At 41.0% G+C, this 23,327-nt stretch overlaps 2 protein-coding genes across 5 annotated transcripts in view; one reads left to right on the plus strand and one right to left on the minus strand.

The window, feature by feature from the left end:
• The window catches only part of SPPL2 (SIGNAL PEPTIDE PEPTIDASE-LIKE 2), a 30,767-nt gene extending 20,551 nt beyond the window's left edge, over positions 1–10,216 (plus strand). Inside the window, exons 8-17 of one of the 3 annotated variants that reach the window (XR_013583279.1) lie at positions 6,794–6,950; positions 7,162–7,215; positions 7,349–7,441; positions 7,535–7,677; positions 8,286–8,356; positions 8,534–8,617; positions 8,722–8,811; positions 9,305–9,432; positions 9,527–9,860; positions 9,937–10,216. Coding sequence is in view for 2 of the 3 variants with exons in the window: in XM_078584155.1 (XP_078440281.1) it covers positions 6,794–6,950; positions 7,162–7,215; positions 7,349–7,441; positions 7,535–7,677; positions 8,286–8,356; positions 8,534–8,617; positions 8,722–8,811; positions 9,250–9,287 (730 nt within the window). In the remaining variant the exon portion in view is untranslated. The other 2 variants (XM_078584155.1, XM_078584156.1) reach the window with 2 other exon arrangements.
• LOC144710399 (SKP1-like protein 21) lies at positions 9,429–14,083 on the minus strand. Of its 2 annotated transcripts, none has more exons than XM_078584157.1 (11): positions 14,025–14,083; positions 13,782–13,841; positions 13,050–13,246; positions 12,538–12,759; positions 11,233–11,424; positions 11,044–11,154; positions 10,647–10,740; positions 10,216–10,316; positions 9,982–10,130; positions 9,720–9,853; positions 9,429–9,646 (listed from the first exon to the last, which is right to left on the minus strand). In XM_078584157.1, the coding sequence occupies exons 3-11, from the start codon at positions 13,068–13,070 to the stop codon at positions 9,630–9,632; spliced, it is 1,041 nt and encodes a 346-aa protein (XP_078440283.1). In that variant the 5' UTR covers positions 13,071–13,246; positions 13,782–13,841; positions 14,025–14,083; the 3' UTR covers positions 9,429–9,629. The 2 variants fall into 2 exon arrangements, with proteins under 2 accessions (XP_078440283.1, XP_078440284.1); XM_078584158.1 differs by lacking the exon at positions 14,025–14,083 and adding an exon at positions 13,929–13,950.
• Positions 14,084–23,327: the final 9,244 nt, after the last annotated feature.

The following is a 23,327-nucleotide window of genomic DNA, read 5'->3' on the forward strand; positions in this document are numbered from 1 at the left end:
CCTTGTCCTGCTTGCTACTTTTCCAGCTGACGAGGCTGCCAAGAACGAACGCAGTACCCGTGGTAGACCGACAATCCACAACGGAGCCAGCAAAATCGGCATCGGTGTACACCTTCACCGTCTTGTCCAAGCTATGAGGGAAGAGGAGTCCCTTGCCCGGGCAGCCCTTGAGATACGAAAGTACCCGGTGGGCGGCTTGACTGTGGATCTCCCTCGGTGAGTGCATGAACTGACTGAGCAGGTTGACCGCAAATGCAATGTCGGGCCGAGTGTGAGTCAGGTAGAGGAGTTTGCCCACCAACTGCTGATAGCGGTGAGCATTCGTCAAAGGAGAGTCCTCGCCCTTGCCCAACTTGACGTTGGGGTCGATAGGAGTGCTCACGGGCGCACACCCGGTCATCCCTGTCAAAGTCAGCAAGTCGACGGCGTACTTCTGCTGTGAAACAAAGAGGCCCCGTGAGGAGTACGCCACCTCAAGGCCGAGGAAATATCGGAGAAGGCCAAGGGCCTTGATCTCAAATTCCTTGGCCAGGGCGGTGCTAAGACGAACGGCTTCAGCAGCATCTGATCCCGTGATGAGGATGTCGTCGACATACACAGCAAGGATGGAGATCCCGGTCGGACGGTGGCGGAAGAACAAAGTGGCATCTCCGTTGCTCTGAGTGTACCCTTCGGCTTTCAGAACAGCGGAGAACCGGCCGAACCACATGCGCGGAGACTGCTTTAGTCCATAAAGGGACTTCCGCAGTCGGCAGACGTGGCCAGGGGGGCCGAGAGAGTAACCCGCGGCTGCTGCATGTACACCTCCTCCGTCAAGTCGCCATGCAAGAAGGCGTTCTTGACGTCGAACTGTCGGATAGCCCACCGGAAGTGAGCCGCGAGGGCCAGGAGGAGGCGAACGGTCTCCATCTTCGCCACAGGGGAGAACGTCTCGAAGTAGTCCACTCCGTAAGATTGGGTGAACCCGCGAGCCACAAGTCGAGACTTGTAGCGCTCAAGGGTGCCATCCGCATGATGCTTCTTGGTGTGGACCCACTTGCAATCCACCGCCCGCTTGCCAAGAGGGAGGGGGACGATGTTCCAAGTGCGGTTTCGGAGTAGAGACTGCATCTCCTCGTCCATCGCCGCTTTCCAATGAGGAGAAGCGATAGCATCGGCTAAGCGGCGAGGATGGGATCCGACTCGATGCGAGCAAGAAACAGCCGGTAGGGAGTACTCAGCCGGTCGAAGGAAAGAAAATGCGAAGAGGATAACGGGCGTCTGAGTGCACTGACGAACCCTTTCCGGAGGGCAATGGGCCATCCCAACTGGTCGCCATCGTCGAGAGAGGTTGAGGATGGCTCGCCAATGGAAGATGAGCGGAAGCAGTGGGGAGGGGAGTCCTCGGGAGGAGGACGAAACCTCCACGGAGAATCAGATAACGGAGCAGGGGAAGAAGACTCGTCATGGGAGGGAAGGAAAGGGTCATCAAGGGAGGAGGCGCAACGGGAAGCGAGAGGAGGATGACTCGAGAGGGGACTGATCGGAGGAAGGAGGAAGAGGAGGAGCATGCCGGATGGCGGAAGCAAAGATGGGGAGGACAGCACGTCCAAAGGCCCCTCGGGGTCACTGACGGAGAAGAATCAAAGGGAGAGGATCATGGAATGAGGAAGAAGATGCGGAGCGGTGGGCTCCAAGAAAGGAACGGGCCCCAAGTGGGGAGCCGAGGGGGCCGCATCCAACGGGAGGCGGGATGAGGAAGAGTGGTCCCCAAAATAGGGTTCATGCTCGGCAAAGGTGACATTTGCCGAGATGAAGTATCGCCGAGACGGCGGATGGTAGCACCGATACCCCTTCTGAAGAGAGGAGTACCCAACGAAGACGCACCGAACAGCACGAGCGTCAAGCTTTGTCCGGCCCGGAGACGTGTCGTGGACATATGCCGTGCAGCCGAATATCCGTGGCAAGAGACCCGTCCGCAGGCACGTGTCGGGGAAGGCCGCGCTCATCCGGTCCAGGGGGGTAGAGAACGCCAACAGCTGGGTGGGAATGCGATTGACGAGATGGGTGCTCGTCAGGACGGCATCACCCCAATACGGCCACGGGGCCTTGGCGTCGATAAGGAGCGTCCGGGCCGTCGAGGTGACATAGCCGATGCGACGTTCGGCTAGTCCGTTCTGCTCCGGGGTGGCAGGGCATGAAGATTCGTGGAGGATCCCCCGGTCGGCGAAGAAGGCGTCGAGGTCGTTGTTGAAGAAGTCGCGGGCATTATCCGAGCGAAACCGCTGGATACCCCGACCAAACTGCGTCGCCACCATCGCACAAAAATGACGGACATTCTGCGCAACTTCCGACTTCGCGGTGAGGAGGTAGACCACGTATAGCGAAGTTGCCTCGTCCACAAGTAGAAGGAAGTACCGATGACCTTTCAAGCTAGGTTTCGGGCAGGTCCCCACACGCCGCTATGCACCGGAACAGCGGGACAGATGTGTGAGCCGAGGACGGAGTGAAGGAAGAACGGCGATGCCGCCAACTGACAAGCGTCACACCAAGGTCTTAAGGTCCAAGCCAGAACATAATTCAGGGGAAAGACGGTGAAGAGTCGCAAAAGGCGGGTGGCCCAGCCGCTGGTGCGTCATCAGGAGTCGGCCCCACCGCTGCTCGGCCCCCGTCCGAAGTGTCCGGTGCACCGCGAAGCACTGCGACCGTCCCCCATCATCCAGCAACAGCAGCCCGTTCTCCCGCCTAATCCGTGTAGTCCGGCCGACCTTGTCAGACAGAAACATGCCGTCAGGTTGGAGATGAAATGAGCACTGGACGGCATCAACAAGGCGTTGTGGTGACAGAAGTACAGCCCGCAGGTCGGGAACGTGGAGGACGTTGCGGACCACACCAAGGCCGTCCACATAGACTGCCCCGATTCCAGCCACGCGTAGTCGTCCACCCCCGGCCGTGAGAACAGTACGTGCACCACTATGCCGGACGTAGGAGACGAACCGAGTGTTGAGGGGGGTCATGTGCTCAGTGGCCCCCGAGTCAAGCACCCAAGTCGTGTCCGATACGACCGGCGAGTGAGACGCCGTATGGCCGCAATACCAAGTGTCGGCAGGGGAGGGAGACGCACCAAATGTGCCGAAGTAGGCGGTCGAAGAAGGCTGCATGGCTGCCACCTGATCACGGAGCCGGGCAAGCTCGGCTTGGATGCTGTCCAGAGCCGTGGTAGACGTGCTCGGGGCCGGGGAAGATTCAGATTGGGCCAACATGGCCTTGCTGTCCGCCTCTTTCTTCTTTCGCCAGTCGTTGAGACGTTTAGTGCACTTGTTTTTCCAGTGGCCCGGCTTCCCGCAATAGGTGCAGACGGGTGTTTTTGCAGGGCGGGCAGCGGCTGCCGGAGTCGGTAAGAGGGCCGAGGACTGCCCAGCAGCGGCAGCAGGTGCTGCCAGAAGCGCAGAGGACTCAGCCGGGTCGGAGGTGGGAGTCCCATGGAGAAGGAGATGACTCTCTTCCTCCTGGAGCTCCTGAACCAACGTCTCGAGATCCGGAGGGCCATCTTTGTTGTGCAGGGCCCCGGCACGAATGGCCTCATATTCCGGTTTAGGCCGTTGAGAAACCCCATGATGCGCAGGATAAGCATGTTCTGATAGGTCTTGCACTTGGGGTCGTCCGTTGGCAGGTAGTGGTCCACTTCATCCCACGCCTTCTTGTGTGCGAGAGCATAATCGGAGATCGACAGAGAGCCCTGTTTCAGGTTGGAAGCTTGAGCAGCGAGGGCGTAGATGCGCCACCAATCATTCTCCCGCCCGCAAAATTTCGTGGCTTGGTCCCAAAACCCTTTGACCGTTTTCTGATGGGGAAAGCGGTCGCGGAAATCGGGGGCCAATGTGAACGTGGACAGCCACCCAAGGATGAACTGCTCCTCGGCGTCCCAAGCCGCATAGTGAGGGTGATCGGCGGTCAAGGGATGCTCGGTGCAGTGCTTGTACAGTTGACGGGATTTGAGGGTGGTCTCGATGAAGCGAGACCACTGCAGAAGATTCGGGCCGCGGAGAAGAGTTGATTCCGGGACCAGAGGCAACGGATGAGTGATCTTGTAGGAGAGCGGCTTCTCCGCAAAGTCGGTCTCTGTGTAAGGCATGGTCTCTATGTCGGTCTCTGCGCGGCTGACTGCGCGGCTGGCTGCGCGACTGGCTGTGCGGCTGGCTGCGCGGCTGGCTGTGCGGCTGGCTGCGCGGCTGGCTGCGCGGCTGGCTGTGCGGCTGGCTGTGCGGCTGGCTGTGCGGCTGGCTGTGCGGCTGACTGCGCTGCGGGCTGCGCGGCTGGCTGTGCGGCGGCTGGCTGCTGCGCTGCTGGCTGGTCGCGCGGCTGGCTGCGGCGGCTGGCTGCTGCGCGGCTGTGCTGGCTGCTGAGCGGGCTGCGCGGCGGCTTGCTGCTGCGCTGCTGGCTGGTCGCGCGGCGGCTGGCTGTGCGCGGCGGCTGGTCGCGCGCTGGCTGCTGCGCTGCTGGCTGGCGCGCGCGGCTGGCTGTGCGCTGGCGGCTGATCGCTGGCTGGCTGGTCGCGCGGCTGGCTGCTGCGTGGCTTGCTGCTGTGCGGCTGGCTGTGCGCGGCGGCTGGTCGCGCGGCTGGCTGGTCGCGCGGCTGGCTGCTGCGCTGCTGGCTGGTCGCGCGGCGGCTGGCTGTGCGCGGCGGCTGGTCGCGCGGCTGGCTGGTCGCGCGGCTTGCTGCTGCGCGGCTGTGCTGGCTGCCGCGCGGGCGGCGCGGCGGCTTGCTGCTGTGCGACGGGCTGGTCACGCGGCAGCTTGCTGCTGCGCGGCTTGCTGCTGTGCGGCTGGCTGTGAGGAGGGAGGGAGGGTGAGATCAAGGGATCTCAAACCCTAAAGGGTGATGTCAAACCCTAGAGAGGAGAGGGAAGATCTGGAGCCCTAGAGCTCTGATACCATGACAAACCCTAGAGAGTTTGGAGGAGAAGAAGGGTCGAGGGAGGTTGAGAAATGAGAGAATAGATTGACATAAGGAAGTAAGTGGCTTACATTAGGGTATTTATACCCTATGAGAGAGAGGAAATAAGAGCTCCTAAAGGGCTTATAGAATAGGGCCCAAGAGGAGGATAAGCACTTAACTAACAGTATATCTGCAGATAATTCAGTGAATCCCGGGCGATTTTTGATATTAATATTTAAATTCTTGCATCTTTAATTTCACAAAAGAAGGAACTTTGCATCTCCAAGAAATCCCAGGAAGGGCCCCAGAAGTTCTTTATTACTGGGAGGCAATAGTTTACCCAAAATTAAGCATTGGTTACACAGGAACCCTCGGATGGATGAACTCCAAAAGGACCAGGTATGCAGCTAAAAATGTGATGCGTGCCTGACATTTGTGCCAGGATTCTAATAGATATCCACAAGAGCTCTATCATAGAATGTGGTGTAGATACAGGTATAATGGAATTAGGATTGGAGAGACAGATCAAAAACCCTGTATATGTAAGTTTGGTCACTGGAAGGCCAGGGAAGAGGTCTCAGTCAGAAAGGGAACCTCACAGTTGAATTTATTGATGAGTCTTTATGATGAGATTCTTTATAGCATGCACAAGAAACAGGGGGCCACTAAGCTCAAAGGAGGTTCAGAGCCTATGGACCTCTTAAGTGTTTGGGTAAGCCCTTGTGAAGGGATATGAAGAAAGCATTTCGTGAGTCCAGACTCAGCCTACCTCTCCTTTATATTCTATCTTGCTGCTTTTCAAGCAGGTGTCCACACCAGCAGGCGCCAACAACACTGACACTTTCTCCTCTCTCTCACAGCTAGGAGGGAATGTCCACCCTGTCGCTAGTCATTGTTGATGTCCACCTTGCCATTTCTAAATATTTATAAATATTTATGCACTTGTTTTTAAAGCAACTCATGGAACTCGTTTACGGTTGAACTAATATTTTGAAGTTCATTGAAGAAGGATATCAATACAATCGTGATCATGGTTGTATCAGGTGGATTGATGTCAAGAAACAGTTTGTGGCCATTTCCTGCCTTTATGATTATAGCAGGATTCTATGACATTTTCAGGCAGACATTAAGCAGACCCTCCTCATCATGTGAATTCTCTCCTTGGTGATATGTGAGCAGTTAGTGCTGCCATGAGCATCTTCAATGCCTAAAGACTTGTCCTATACACATTTTTTATTCTACTCGTTTATTTCATTGAATGGTTTTTTTCTGATTTTGTCCGTGCTAAATTCGCCCAAATATGGATGTCATGGATGTGATGAGGATGCTGGTGACCTTTTTTCCTGTCGTCCGTCATTGCTTTAGTTTTGCATGTCCTAAACATCAACATATTGCATGAGTACTACGTAAGAGTTGGTTGGGATAAATGTTCTTGTGAATGAGACTACAGGCTGATATGTTCTCTTTGATGTGACGCTGATACAAGCCCCATGCAGGAGCCCAGTGAGGCATATTTAGGGATTTTCCCTTTCTCTCCTGTTGTTCCCTTTATATATCTGTAGCTCTGCTTCCATGAGGGCAGAGAAGACTAAATTCACAGTTTGTCTCTCTTGAAAATGCGCAGCCTGTCATGACTTCTTGTCAATGACGCCCACTATGTCATATCCCCCTTCTCTTGGTGACGTCCAGTCCATGCCAGTCCCCTCTCCATTTATATAGTGATACCATTGACCAAAAGATGCAACATCTGGCTTGCAGAGACATGCACATCTGCCCAATTTCTTCCTTCTTTCTTTCTTCCTTCATCGTGGTATTCATGTTGGCCTGGCATTATCTGAATTAGTTTTTTGATGGCTTTAGTTAACTGAATTGCAGGTGGTTCAAACGTGCTGGCCAATCTTTTATCGATGTTCCTATTCTTGGAACAGTTTCATACCTCACTCTGGCTGTTTCTCCCTTCTGCATAATATTTGCCGTCATCTGGGCTGTCCATCGCCATGTTTCTTTTGCGTGGGTTGGCCAAGATATTCTTGTAAGTAGATATATCTATTAATTTCTCTGATCATTGTCTCATGGACATATGGAAAGAGTATCTCTCATATAGATGAAAGATGAGAAAGCAACGTTCTACCTCATATTTAGGATTCACGTAGGTCATTCTACAATAAACGTTTTTTAGTTGTGCCCTTTCGATTGATACCGTTTCTTCTACCAGCTCTCTGACATGTTTTTTTTTTCTTTAGGGTATCGCCTTGATAATCACTGTGCTGCAGATTGTTCACGTTCCTAACCTTAAGGTACTTTTACATTTCAAACAACTTTTAGATAATCAAATTTTTTTGGTTAATATAATTTTCATTTACTATGCGTTTGTCATGAACCTTTTCACGTACGTCCCTTTGTAATACACATCTCCAAAAACTTGATTAGGTAGGGACAGTTCTTCTGAGCTGTGCTTTTGCCTATGACATCTTCTGGGTATTCGTTTCCAAGGCATTGTTCCATGAAAGTGTTATGATAGTGGTGAGTATTTTGTTCTCGCCCATTTTCCTGTTAAAGTTGATTGAAATCAAAAAGATGTTGATATCATGAGTTATGATTAATTTCCGTTTACAGGTAGCACGTGGAGATAAGAGTGGAGAAGATGGCATACCTATGCTTCTGAAAATCCCACGAATGTTTGATCCTTGGGGAGGATATAGCATCATTGGGTTCGGAGACATACTCCTTCCTGGTCTTGTCATTGCATTTGCTCTGAGGTGACTTCTTGTTTCTTGATTCATTTTTAATTTATTAGTCTTTTAAAAGCTTCCTGAGAATGTAAAGTATGTAAGTTGCCATTGCATGTATTGATTAGTTATGTAAGTGATGGGTAGCGTTTAGCAATCCGAACTTGATGAATCAATCTGGTCGATCAGTTTTGATTGATCGGGTTTGATCTATATGTTGAATTTCCGATCATCCCTATTGGTAATCTTGTGAATTTGATAAAAAGGGGGAACTTTTTGGTCATTTGAACTTACTTTTTCCCATATGCTGTGTATTATTTGATCGTATAAACACAAGGTTTGATAAAATCAAGATTTATCGTACAGATACCAAATTTTTGGTCCGATAAGGATTGCGCTTAACCCCGATGGTATGTATTCAACTTGATCAAACGAAATTGTCAAACTTGATGTTAAATATTTTTACAGTAATCCCTCATTCTTGAAAATATTCAATTTCTTCCTCAAGGGCAGAGACATGTAGAAAAAAATCCTGGGAATTTTCTTTTATGACTCTCTTAGGAAATTGGCAGTAGATTAATAAATTTAAGTTTATTTGAATCCAATCGGGAGGATCTTCTTATTCTTCTCACCTGCAGGTGTGATTGGGCCGCCAGAAGAAAGCTAAGAGATGGTTACTTTCTATGGGCAATGTTGGCTTATGGTGCTGGTGAGACGATTTTTTCCTTTCAGTATTAAATAATCATCGTAGATGACCCTGATTTAATTTCACTATATTTTACTTCTCTCGCCGCCCTTTTTATATGTATACTCTCTCTCTTACCACTCTTTTTTATATATTTTCACTTCCTCTACCAGAATGCTAACTGCAGCAATGAAACTGCAGGTCTTCTGCTCACCTACGTAGCTCTGAATTTGATGGATGGGCATGGGCAACCCGCTCTCCTGTATATTGTCCCTTTCACACTTGGCAAGTCAACCCCTCCCCATCTACATATATATGTGCATATAGAAATAATAATTTATGTGCAGAAATATAATTTTTTAAACTGCTTCCCTTTTATCTTCTTACAGTGACGTTGTTAGCTCTGGGGAAGAAGAGAGGGGAGCTCCCAGATCTATGGTCTAAAGGAGAACCAAGGAGGAGCTGCCCTCATGCCCAAGGTGAAGGCTCTAAGTAATATTGCTCTTCATCCCCTCGCAAGAAACGGAAGTCCAAAGTCTAACGCCCATTTCGTTCCTGTTTAGTCTGAAAATCAACACATCTTATTTAATTATATTTAAGTTTTCTTCTAAAAAGGATCAGCTAGCAGAAAAGTTAGGCTTTGTCCTAACATTAGTCGGATCAACATATCTCAATATTGGTCCGATCTGGGTTGATCAAAATCCAATTTTTTATTCCCATATTTGCTGCGCGAGTTAACTAAGTTTCACTAACTCGCTACCAAGCCTGCTAGATCTTTTGCATAAAATCAAGGGTAAGAAACCATTTCATCCATCTCGCCTTTCCACCAATTTCAGTATTTCACTTTTCTCGTTCAGCATTCTATTTTCCATGCTTTGCACTTTTATGTTTTTTTTAATCTTTTCATGGATACGCAGACTGTTCAGTGGCACTGGTATCTCCTACTAAAAGTTAGTCATTTCATATGGCCAGCCATGAACTGGCCAATCAGGGTCGATCTCCAAACCCTAAAGAATCCACTAAAGTTCAATCTGGAAGCCAAAGATTATGGAGAAGCCCTTTGAACCTGGAAAAAGATCTGAAGAACAGAAAAAAATAAGGTAAAAAAAACACAGCCTCCCCATCTTTCTCTTGATATTCAACAGCTTCCACATGCGATTTGGCAAGCAATGAGAAAAAACTTGCACATCACAGGCTCAAGATAGACAGAGAGAGAAAGAAATAGAGAGAGAGAGAGAGAGATGAATAGAGCATGTGCAACCGCCTGCAATGTACATGATAAGCCATGCTCTGGTACTCACCTTTGGTAGAGCCCTGCAAAATAGAAGAACAATCCCATATTTACAGAGCAATTATCACAGCAAAAGCAGATTAAACAGACTAGCACCTGTGAATCTCTGCGAGGCGCGATTGCCGTTGACCGACAAGGGCACCAGTTTTCTCTCCTTGCTCAGAGACAACATCTCCTGCATCCTCTCCGGCCAATCGGAATTAAGCCTCCTGGCAAAGTCTTCAACTTCCCTGCGAGGCAAGTTTTAAATTTTGTAGATTTTTATTTTTGGTTTGGCATGCATCATGGAAAATCAATCAGTGGTAAATATTAGGGTTTCAGAACTGTTAGCCGAGATTAGTGTAGGGTTTTGACAAACCTGTCAAGCTCTTCCTTCATCGCCGGGTCGAGTCCATCGTCAACATCGTCGTGACCGAATTCGTCTTCCCCGTAATCATTTATCGTCGCTTGTCGACTCGATTCTGGGTTCTCATCAGCATTATCCGATGCGCAGACGTCAGCCATGTCCTGAATCAAAATAAAACATTGGGAATATGTGTCAAAATAAAACATTTGGAATAAAGTTTTCCCCTTCCAATAAAGTTTCAGAAACCTGCGTGTGATCTTTGCTGGAGTAGACCGAAGAGCTCTTCAACTGAACCTTTTTTCGTCGGTTCTTCTTTTTATGTTTGCTTGCTCTGCTTCCCTTGGAGTCTGTAGAGCATGCAGATTATAGAAATTAACGGAGTAGAACAATGCAGATTTCACTAAAAATATTTCTAAAAACAACAATTGATTACACCAGCTAACAGACATCTATTTCATTCTAAAGAAACAAGCAAAAGCCTGCAATTCTTATGATAATTCAGATAATTAACCTTTTATCAATACTGAGGCACTTAGAAACAAAAAACAAAGATCATATACGTTCAATTTAAAAATCGATGTTTGATACAGGCCTAAATTCCTAGATGATGTAAAATAATTTAGAATTCAAAGGGATAAAATACAAACGTATCCTACAAGCGAATGATTATCAGTTACCTTCATTATCCCCATTTATAAAGGAAAGAAGATCATCAACTGAGCGCTCGTCAACGGACTCCTCGGATCGTCGCTCGTAAACTTCTTCGGTATCCTTAATCAGTGGCAAGAAGTAAATCGTCAAGATAGAAAACCAAGAACAGGAAAAGCAGTACGAAATAAGCAAAAAGCTAGTTGAAATCACATATTTGGTTTTTAAAAATTTCTTCCCCACGACAGTATAACCCAAAAAAAAAGTTGAGACATAAAATCAAGCAACAGGAAAAACAAAATTAAATAAGCAAAATCTAGATTTTTTTTAATTTGAGCAAGCACTAAATAGGATCATCAGAGACCGAGTTCTAAAAAATTAATACCAGAACACTAACTTTTTTAAGAGATGAGTCGACGCACTCACCTTCAGCTTCTGCCTCTCCTTCAATTCTTTTCTTTTCTTGGCATAGAGTCGATTCAACAAACGGATCCGAAGATCGTCGGTTGTGTTTCTTAAAGGTTCCAATTTTTCCTCCTGAAAGTACCGAGACGATTAATAGCATACATACGATAATCGATCAATGCAACAGAAGCTGTTCGACATGATAAACACCTCCGTAAGATCATCGGGCAGATGAAATGTCTCCCTAATCTCCTCGGGAGTTTTCCCTTCGATCATACGAGCCAGGGCTCTGCTAGTTAGATCAACCAACGGTCTCAACTGAAGGCTATCGGCGGCGGATGTCAATTCACATAACCGCTTCGTGTCCATCCGAATGAACTTCTCGTCGAAAGATTTCCTTTCCTGTTTTACATTGGTAAGAAAATACTAAGATTTGGACAAAGAAAAATATTAGTTATATTATTCCGTTCAGTTGTGAACATTAACAGAATCAAAAACCGGCTAAAAACACGAGTAAATCATGAATAGCGGCGCAATTTGGCTACTTTTCCAATGGAGCATTGAAATTTGAGTTGAACAGGTCAGGGTTGGGTTGAGTTTGATGTTTCTCAGAACCGGGCACGAGAGTGGGAGGGGATGAGATTGGTGCCAGTCTAGACCTCAGGGATTGGGTGGTTAGTGCCGGTCGGCTGATCTTTCCGATCTATAGTCAAACCAAACCTTAAGTGTGCCCAGCATTCTTGTTGGGTCACGGTTGCCAACACAAGATTGGTCTCATAATATAAGTGATTGCGTAAATTCCTGACTATATACGATTATAAAACCATCGGTTACAACTGGGCTGACCCGATTAAGCCGATCCAAATGAATGACTGGGCTAACTGGATCACGCAAGCCCGATCTCTCAAACCCCCAATCCATAATACCAGTGTTAGAGAAGCAAGGAACTTGATGAGAACTGGAAATAATTAAGTAAACAAAAACAAGATGAAAAACATCAGTGTAGATCATGAACAGGCCACAATTTGGCTACATTTCCAATGGAGCATTGAAATTTGATAAATAAAAGGGTACATACATAGCCGAATTCCGCACAACCAAGGCAGTATCAGTGGTCAGGTGGTGGGGCCAACAGGTCAACATGAAACTAAATTGAGCAAATCCTCTATCTGGCCCAATTGCCCTCTGAATAGGGTCGGATTGAATGGACTCATAAATAGCAGATGACATAAATTGTACATTGGATATTACCCAATGAATAATTATTTAGCTTACTAGGCTGGCCAAATTAGGCAACCATCCTAATCTGCAGACCCAACAAACCCGTCATCCCTCACCAGCTCGATTACCCAAAACCCAATTACTTGCCTGAGCGGCTTGGAACCTAATGAAACCGGCAATAATCAAATCAAGAGAAATCATATGAAAAATAATAGAGTATAGTCTGAACACCATTTCAATGCGGATGCTTTGAAAAATGGAGCATTGAAACTTGAGAGAAAAAGGCATGCATACTTTGTTAGAGCGACCAGGAACTTGATGAAACCGGCAATAATCAAGTATAAGACTGAGCATGGCGGGATTAACACGCTGTGGTAGAGAAATTGCATGATTCTTTGAGGTTCCCATTCCCGTCTGAAGAATTTCGTGAATCATAGGGCTAAACATGGCAACATCTTCTTCTACTTGTTGGATGGATCCATCTGAAGTTTGAAGCCAGATATATGATTTCATCATCTGCGGAGGTTTGATAGAAGAAACACATTAGTAATTGGGCAAAAATATACACTGCAGGAAATATATTCACACAAATGAAGGAGAGTCCAAGAGATATAGATATTTTCTCCAGCTCAACTTTATGTGGATGAGGTTTAAGAGAGATAAACCTTAACACGGCAAGCATTGAATCACAATTAAAAATGACTTCATATAGCAAATCAAAAAATGAATATAGAGTTACCATAAGCCATTTTCCCCTTTTCGTAGATGAAAATAAAAATAACGCAGAAGAGATACGGGTCACTTACATCCCTGCCAACGACTGCCATTTATTTCCAACAAGCCGATCTAACTCTTGCTTCAGGAGTTTATTGAGAAGCTGTTTATTAACTCCGTGGAAAGTAAAAATTCCATAATATTCGGGACACGAACTCTGTTTCTTCAATGCTCAAGCGAGATGGTATGTATCACAGCCCAATTATAGTGTTGACTCCTTTCTCTACAGCTGTTGACGAGCCATCAAATTAGTAATTCAAGAAATATTTATTTCCCACAGATCAAAACGAAATCATACTGCGCAGTAATGTGACATTGCAAACGACAAAAAAACTGAAAGTTTGGTAAATTTGGGAGCGCAATTTTTTGTAACCAATTAAGTGAATCGAAAAACTCAAAGCGTTGGAATTCAATTCCTTGAAGATGAAGACCAATCGATAAAATTTAGCCCTCCTTAACCCATAAAGTTAAAAAATGACAACTTCCAAATTGTCGAACGAATAAAGCAGAGATGTAAAAAGTAGACACAGTTTTCCACCAAAATAGTACATTTCTCAACATTCATCCGAATTATTCCCAGAACAGCGAGAAAAAGTCATCAGAAAACAAGATTCTAACAAAATTCGACAAACCCAGAAGCCAATGCAACATAGAAAACAACCCCTGAGAAAATTGGGTCCAGGACAAAATGCCAAAAACACTACCAACAACATAAACAAGCTTAAACATTTGAAAAAACGAACTCCTGTGGTTAAAAGAACTACCTCACAGAAGGCACAAGCAATCGGCAGCAACCTTCATGAACACTCTTCGGCCCGTTATCTCTACCCAAGGAGTGCAAAAGAACGGATAACGATGTCACAACGGAGATTGAAATAACGAGAAAGAGAAGGGGGACATTGGGAAATTACAAGTAACAGCGATGATATGATTGGGAAAAATGGCGGGGCAGAACAATTCTAGAGAGAGAGATAGAGAGAGAAAGCTAGGGTTTGTGAATTCTTTACGGTTCTTCTCCTCTTTGCCTATGTGGGCATCGTCTCCTGTGACGCTAGCGGGCTCTGACACGCTTCCGTCATGCGAAAAAGATTCACCCGCCTCATATAGGACAAGGGCCCGCACGTGCGAATCCTTAACTGAGGTCAAATCAGCCACTCTTTTTGCCCTAGATTGGTCAACCATTGGATGATTAAAGAATTGTTCTAAAGAAAACTGGGAAAATATTGGTATGTTCTTCTTTAGGGTTTGCCCATCAAGAAACAAAACTGAGGGAAAAATATTGGATTTTTTTTTTAGGGTTTGCCAATCAAGAAACAAAACAGGGGAAAATATTGGATGTTCTTTTTTAGGGTTTGCCCATCAAGAAACAAAACTGAGAGGAAAATATTGTATGTTCTTTTTAAGGGTTTGCCCATTAAGAAACAAAACTGAGGGGAAAATATTGAATGTTCTTTTTTAGGGTTTGCCCATCAAGAAACAAAACTGAAGGGAAAATATTGGATGTTCTTTTTCAGGGTTTGCCTATCAAGAAAGAAAACTGCGGGGAAAATATTGGATGTTTCTCTGTTAAGGTTTGTCATTTAGTCAACTGAAAATGGTATTAGATATCAATAAAATATCAAAATACAATTGTTGTGATGGTATTGTTTAATAAATTCTTATTATATTACATATAGCAAACAAACTTGAGTTCCCTTCCAGGTAATGGTAAGCTAAAGGTTATGATATCATATCATATCTTGATTGAGTGAAAGTTAACTAATTTACCAAGGCATAGCTTCCTGCATAAAATATGCTTTACCTTTGTCTCGAAATATAACTATTTTATTTCTTAGAAAATAATATTGGGAGTTTTATAAATAGAAATGAACGTCCATGAATTATTTTTCATCTTGAAAAAAATATATATAATAATCCCCCCAAAAACATTGCCTATTAGTTGAATGCATATTGGCCCTGCTTAATTTAAATGAGTTGCCCATTAGCTTAAGGGGTAGGTCCCAATTTATTTCCAAAAAATAGAGAGTGTGTCCGTGCGTTTTTTTTTTAAATTAAGTTATTAGGTGGTAATGAATTTTTCAGATTCTGGTGCAATAAAGTATCTTTTACCAAAGCTGCTTTTGTTCATAAGACAAGCCTGGAAGCTACAGAGTGATTAGAAAAAGGTTATATTTTGTAGGATCAGATAAATGTGTCTAGGATGTTTGTCTAAGGACATGGAGGGAACTTATGTTTATATTATATTAAGTATCTTAATCAATATCTAGAGATTTACTAATTATGTATACATTGCAACTGACATGCTCAAAAAAACTATAAACATCATAGTGTATCCTTGATATCTTTAATACATGTTTGACCTAGTTCCTAATTCTGCCCATAGTAAGGATTCCACTATCCTCTCTAGTGTTCCCAAAAAAGCACTACACAACTTTCCACAAAAAGGATTCATCGCAAAGGTCTTCCTCAAATATTGACTCCTAAGGAGATGTCAAAATACCAAGTAAATCTCCACTGATTTATTTATTTATATTTAATTAAAACCAGTATTTGAATAAGACATAATCGATATTAGTTACATTAAATATACCCCTTTCTAGTTGATAATTCATCTCAAACATATTTTGTTCTCTTAAATATTATTAACTCTTTTATTTTGATGGTACTTGTTCCTCTATAGTATTTTGAACTATTTTACTATTAAGTGTTCCTTTTTTACTATTGAGTCACTCATAAGATGGATGTTTTTTTTCCTTTCTCGACTTGCTTTGCATGTCTACTTATTTTAATTTGACACCCCTTATCTTGAATTGAATTTTGCTCACTGAATGAAGTGATCTCATAGAAATTGATGTTTTTTATGAATTTTAAGATGAATTTTGATGTAATTTTTATGATGATGATTTGTGTTCTAAACATATATTCTACTATAATTTAACATGGGCATGTTTTAATTATAGGAATTTACATACATTTCAATGTAACATCATATATACTTCTTTATAGTTAATTCTATCTCGTGTTCTCTTCCAAAAAGTTTTATCTGCTCTATTATACTTATCTATTTCCTGTATTATGTCCTCCCACATTATATCTTCATTTTGAATTTTATTTAATTTCTCCTTTTGGTTTATCAAATATATACCCTCACTATTACAAAATATCACTATTTCTCACAGATACATGTATTTTTGTCTCAGCATACTCATCATGTGATGAAGACTACACAATGTTATTATAACTTGATATTTTGGTGCCCTTTGAATAAGAATATTTAGAACACATGTTTAAGACTAATGATCAATGTATTTTGATTTCATCGTAATCCATTTAGTGATTGCATGTATTCATGGACTTCAATCACAGATACATTACAATGAATGTATTGTATAATGAATATTGAACAAGACATGTAATGTATGGCTTTCTTGTAGGGGACACATATTTCCAATATAATGTGTGTAGGATCACATGAATAAAATAGGTAATGATCTTTGGGCTGAAGCACTCTATGAGAGTCAAAAGCAAATCCATTGGGTGTATTATATTTGGATTTGGACGTCAAAGCTGCATTTCAAGGGTTGTGAGTCGTGGCTTATCCTCATCCACTACCCACTCAACTTCCCTTGTAAAGTTGGAGCATGAAATTCAAACGAAGTGACTCTCAACCAACGAGAAAAGAAAACGCAGTGGCAAGGTAAGATAGTGGAAAACAGATAAGGGAATATATGTGATATCTATAAATATCTTCACTTCATCTCTCGCTCCTGATTTTCAGAAAATGTTGGCCATCAAGTAACAACATTAAAATCTATCCAAGTTGATACACTTGGTTGGTTTAAGTTTTTAATTTATGGTATTTTCATCATCATCCCATCATCAAATGAATAATGATATGTAATTGGCATAGTCAAATGCAATTATGTACGGATTAGATGATATTGAGAGAATTATTTGGATATTTTTTAGATGATGAATCGTTGAATAAAATATTTTATAATAGTTTGGGGTCAAACAGGATGGGCCACTGAGGTTACCTATTAAGTTCTGTGACGTTTAGAAATGACATTTGTATTTATAAACAAACATAAATATTAAATTAATATTTTTGGGTTTCATGGATTTCAAACTACAATCTAAAGTTGAAATACCTTGGCTTAGAAGGAGGTCCCCCTTTCTCGCGTAACAGTGATCTGAATTCGAACACGCCCCATTTTACTGGGAAGGATAGAACCATGGGAACGAATCTACAAGGCGCGACTTTAGGTTCGACTTTAGGAGAAATAAATGTCATGTCAATAAATGCATTTTCTCATTATTCGTTGTTTCCAGGTCTTTTCATTGCTTTCACTTACAACAAGAAAGAACCACCAGCGTTTGGTATGGACAAATAAAAGGTTAAAAAGTAAATGAGTTCTCCATTGAACCCCCCGTTACAAAGTAAATTAACTCCATCATGGGTGTGCATCACCTTCCAAGGCAGGAGTTGGGCTCCCACTCTCTTATTTATGCAGCATTTATTAGCTTAGCGGGTGGATCGTGCAATAACTTCGTGACTTCATGTAGACCTTTCTCATGCGTATTTATTTCATAACCTTCCGAGATCCAGTCCATCATAAACTCATGAATGCTGAACCTTCGGAACCTGATTTATTTCTTTGACTTCTTTATGTAAACATAACGTTACCTAGTAAAGTCGTGCCTTCACACTAGTGGTCGGGCCCGCCCGCTTCCATAGAACAATATCGTGGCAAAGTAGACCTAAGTGAGTTTATTGGATCCTGGGGACCATCACAAGTACGGCCGGTTGAACGAGAATGCCGTGTTGTCCAGCGGAGCTTAGAAGAAGGTTACTCGGAGCCTAGAAGAAGGTGACTCGCGCAGACCGCTGACTCCTTTTCAATAGAAAGGAATAGCCAAATCAACCCAGCTTCCTGGTCAATTTCAGCAATCTTATTGGCCGGCAAACAAGAGAAGGACGACCACGGTCCAGACCTTACCAGCATCGTAGGTTTACTTATCAATGAACCGCCAAATAATTTTTTTAGGAGGGACCATTCTACATATTTATGCCAAATCTGATTGATGCTGCTACCAGGATATCAGCTGACAACAATCGAAAATGCCTACCCAAAGACATGAATGAATAGCCATCACTGTTAAGAAAAATCGAGAAAAAATGATAATTTGCGGGCGCGAGGTGCGAATTTATTATCAGGAGCAAGCGGGAGCCGAACGAAGCAGCGACCGGAGAGGCAAGGTTATGTTCTTTTTATGGGCTGAAGGAACTGGTCCATGACTTGACATTGGTAGAATGCTAACCAACTTTCCCATTTTTCTTGATTTGGAAGAAGTTTGAAAGGCACGCGACTCACTTTTCTTTTTGACACTCCACTTGTCTAGATGCTGAACATTCGGTCATTTCTTTGCTAACATTTCTTTCATTCAGTTCTTTCTTTATTTTCTTTATTGCTCGTAAACTCGCGCCAGTCCAAAAATGATGACTAAGAAGTTTCATATCTGTGATTCTATAAACAACTTTAGTTTTGAAATGGAAGAAAAGAACCTTACCCATTCCGCTCGTTACCTCACGGGCATGACATTAGGAACATTTACAAGTGGGCGCTTAGGAGTGTGCAAATGAGCAGAAGCAACGGAGCGAAGTAAAGAATACATTCTTGAAGAACGTTCTGAAAGAAAGAAAAGTCAAAATAAAAGTAAAGGGCAGTGTGATGATGAATATAAAATGGATAGTAAAACCAATAATATCACTGACATATCACTTAGCATATAAAAACTTTTACAATCACTCTATTCCTCCTAATCGGTTCTTCAAGCCATTCAGATGCCCGATCTCTAGATGTATCCATACAATCTTTAGAGAAATGACTCTCCTCCAAGACTATGTATCATTTGATGACTCTAAGGACCCAATAAATTTTTATTTTTAAAATAATATTAATTGACTATATCAACATATATATAATTTAATCAAGGATGAATTTATCCCAATCATTTGGTTAAGCTACTGACCCATGAGGTGCCAAACTTCACATTGCGCCCTAGAAGATACAAAGGAGTATGATAACTTTCTCGTCAAACCTTGGTGTCATTTGCCTCGAGACCCTAGGAGGACTAAGCGCTTGGTCAACTTTAAAGCCCTAATCAATCATCTTAATTAAATATATGCATTTAGAATATCATTAAATAACTACTTATCATATATTATTATACTACCTTGACTTAGAACTTCATCAAGTCGTCTCGTCTCCTTGAGCTGTCCCCTCTTATTTTGAGGGAATAAAATCACATTTTAACCACATAATCGCCTTCGCGGAATTGATGCTGCATTTAAGCTAAGATGGTTTGAATCCTATAGTTAAAACACAACCACCCATCCATAAGATGTCTTTCATGTATCATGCCTCTATACCACTACCAATATCGTGAATTGAACCAACCAGCTTAAAATTTAGGTATATTACCATTCATGGATTCGTATGAATCAATGTAATGAAATCCTTCCCTTAAAGAGGACCCAAATAGGTCCTTATTGTCTCCACAGTAATAGACACGGGATTGGTCATCCGCATCATAGGTGTGGGATTAGACATTTCTATTATATATGGATATGTCAATGTCCATATTGCTTATCAATCGAATAGGAATAGTAATGAGACATCTTTACAAACTAGCGATCTATGTATTGTGATGTCAACATAAGTCACTTAGTCATTGTATGTATTCAATAAATTCATTATAATAATGATGATGAATAAATTTTAATTAAGTGAACATAAACAATATATAAAAGTATGAATGCTTCATCACTTGTGTATTAAATACCAAATAATAGGTCAAAAAATATATCAATCAGTTAAAAGTGGAGTGGCACAAGATGATTTGAGCACAAAAGAGAATTAAAAAACTGGAATATTCCCAATTCCTAACTTTAAGGACGACAGCACTTAACCATTTGTTTTTGAGGTAGCCATTTGCTGATGAATGGTCAAAACTAAAATCCTCATCGGTTTCTAGCAAGTCAAGTCTTACTTTTTCAAATAAGGTTAAAATACTTGATTATGATTTTATATAAGACTCAATTTAAATTATTTTTTGAGAGATGAGAAATAGTTTTTTGGAATTTTTGTTCAATATAGCATTTATGTCCACTTGTTGGCGCAGGGATGCTGGGGAAATATAAAATATTGAAGCATGGGCTGTTAAACTTCATCTAACTATGGTCTTTGGTAGTAAGTTGTTCATTATTTTGATATATAAACGAAATTACAGTTCTATTAGATGCATTAAGGGTAATCTGAGAGTTTAAAAAATCAATAACAGTAGATAAGAGGAACAAATATTTGGCTAAAACCTTGGGGACATTATAAAAATACTCTATTCACTATTTTAACATGAGATAAATAATTTTTTGTTATGTAAATACAAGATAATAAGTTTTACATAATGGAATTCAATAACAGGATTGGGGCAAAATATGTTATACAATTGAATTTTAAGTGACGTCAATTACTTTTGGATTGAAATAAATATTTATCGATAATGGAGAGTTATAAGTAGGAATTTTATTTGACAGGTATGCTAAATATTGAAAGATCTGTGAGAAATATGTAAATATATAATTTCATTGATTGAGATTGAATTTGAGAAAAGTGTTCGGATACAGTAAATTAGAGGGGTATTTTAATATTAACAAACTAGGGAAATATATTGGAATAAAATATAACTTTTTATGGAAATCGATAGAGAGTATCTAGATTTGGGATGAGATCGTGTTGGGGGGAATAGGGATGAGTGAGTGAGATACTCGCTTACACTTACTTTTTTAAGAATATTGCAATAGATTTCAAGGATTGGAATAAGATTACAGATAAATAATTTATAATGAAATAGAAATTGTGATCGAGAGCCTAGATTCGTAGATAATATTGTATGAAATACAAACATTTGATAAAATTAGTAAGAGATGATTAGTTTGAGCGATTTTGAGACATGGAGGTAAAATTTATACTTTTTCTGAGAATCCAAATAAGTAGGATGTATTTGACGAGAATTTCTTGTTGAAGGTGTAGGTGTCAGAGAAGGAAAGGACAATCCAGGTCAAGTCTGTGGATACCAAGGTATCGACAGAAAAATTTTAGGTTCTGAAAGGTTTACATTAATGTTTTTTTTTTAATTTTAATATTTCCCTTAATGGTAAGGGTATGCCCTTTGTGATCTCTACATTTGGAAGTGGTTTAATATTGATGCATTGGGAAAAGATATCAATAGGAAAATATTTGGTATTTTCCGCAGACCTTTACAAATATAGGGTCTCATTATATATCTCTGAATTCATATAAACCAACAGATACTTATATGATAGTTTATTCATAGATATCTATATATACTTCTCAAATGATAATTTTTGAGAATGTCTATATAATACTTTTGAATGCCTCATTCAAACTCTTTCAGTTTTTCCCTAAATCTATGAAGCAAAAAAAAATTCTCTGATATCATATTTTGTTTGAAAATGATAACTATCACTATGCTGAGGTAGGATAGGATCAGACTGATAAAAATAATATGAGAATATTCACATTCATTTTGAATGAACTGTTCATTTTCATTCTCATTAAAGTTCTCATAGAGCCCAAAATAGAGCATTGGGTTCTATAGTAACTTCATATCTCAGTTTCATAGCTTAGAGCCTAAAATATTATATGTCATTATACGTAGAAACTATAATCATCATATATAATAAAGTAAAAACACAAGCATATTCACGAAACTTGAAGCATAGTTATTTAGTGTTTTCACTTCCTCAACTGCATTCCATCACAAAACTTTCACGATGTACCATCTACAATCCAATATCAAGGAAACATTATGGATCAATTAAACACTGGCTTGCATGGTTCATTCATAATTACTAGGATATTTCATAAATTATGAAAGTATACTTCAGATTTTACCAGATCTTTAAAAATGATAATATTATCATACGATTTTAAAGAACAATCCCATTACATATTATCGTCGATAATGTTTTTGACACATTATTTAGATCTACCTATAAAATAAGAGAAAAATAAACATTTTTATTACTTCAAAAACTATATCTAACATTCTAAAATTATGACCTAGAAAATTTCAAGCATTTAAAATAGGTACAATTTAAAATGCTGGGAAAATAATGCCGCCATGACAAAGGAGATTTTTAGTGTATGCCAATGTAAGGATTTAATACAATAAAATAAAATATTTTTTATAATAAAATCAAATACATTATACTTGTATAATTTTGTTCATCAAGGAATCAAGAATATTATTTATGATATTTTATTCAAACAAATTAAAAAACTGAGAAAACATTAAAAATACGCCCATAAGAATGACATCAAAATTTGGTACTAATAAGTTGTGCCTTAAATAACTAGAACTTAGTTTAAAAATCACTTTAAAATTTAGAATCATTAATATCGGAAATTAAGAGTGTATAAACTTATAATTATTTGGTAGCTTTAATTTCCTGTATTTTTTATAATAAAATTATTTTACAGGAAATTTGATGCTTTAAAGGATCAAATAACCAAAATTTGGGTGAAAATGAATATCTTCGATGTTGATTTGGAAATGCAATTGTAGAAACAACATTAAAATGGAATTATAATCTGAAAACATAGAACGAATAACTAATAAATTATGAAAACTGTGAAATTAAATATATATTAATAAATATAATGGCGAGTCCAAAGGATTTTCAAATATTCTTCCAAGGATTCTGAATATTTTAATATTCTTATGATTTTGACCTATGTCAAGTCTGATGGAGTGACTGAGGAGCATGAATGTGGATAGAGATATAAAAAATACCCTCGAGACATAGTGTGCTCATCATTTATAGTTTTGAGATTCAAATTTTGAGCTACAGGAGATTGCTTGAAACATCAACCATATTTAGAATATTTATTCCAATAGGTTTACGTTATCCTTTTTATTTGATTTAAGTTCTCATTTCATTTTTAAATAATCTTATTTACACTACTACAACATTTTCTAAAGTTGATTAAATGATGATATAAGTGAACATCAAGTATGGTTATGGTCAGAGTAAGTTTTTATTATTTTCATGTTTGAATTTAACTTTTCATGCTGAATTTTTTTGATACATTTCAATCGATTACATAAAATTCAATGATGATATAGTTCATGGTTTAATTTTACATTTACAATTGAAGAAATATTCACATCAAATTTTAACTCAAAATATCTTTACAAAACAGTATTTTTTAGTGGAAAAGTGA

Source organism: Wolffia australiana, chromosome 12 (genome assembly GCF_029677425.1).
Source record: "Wolffia australiana isolate 7733 chromosome 12, ASM2967742v1".
In the NCBI taxonomy this organism is placed as follows: domain Eukaryota; kingdom Viridiplantae; phylum Streptophyta; class Magnoliopsida; order Alismatales; family Araceae; genus Wolffia; species Wolffia australiana.

Excerpts from the sequence above, each read along its gene's own strand:
- LOC144710399 (XM_078584157.1), bottom strand. The coding sequence starts at position 13,070 with ATGGCAGTCGTTGGCAGGGAT. Across the intron at positions 10,741-11,043 it reads AGGAGAGGCAGAAGCTGAAG|GATACCGAAGAAGTTTACGA; the intron begins GTGAGTGCGTCG and ends CCACTGATTAAG. Across the intron at positions 10,131-10,215 it reads CCAGCAAAGATCACACGCAG|GACATGGCTGACGTCTGCGC; the intron begins GTTTCTGAAACT and ends ATTTTGATTCAG.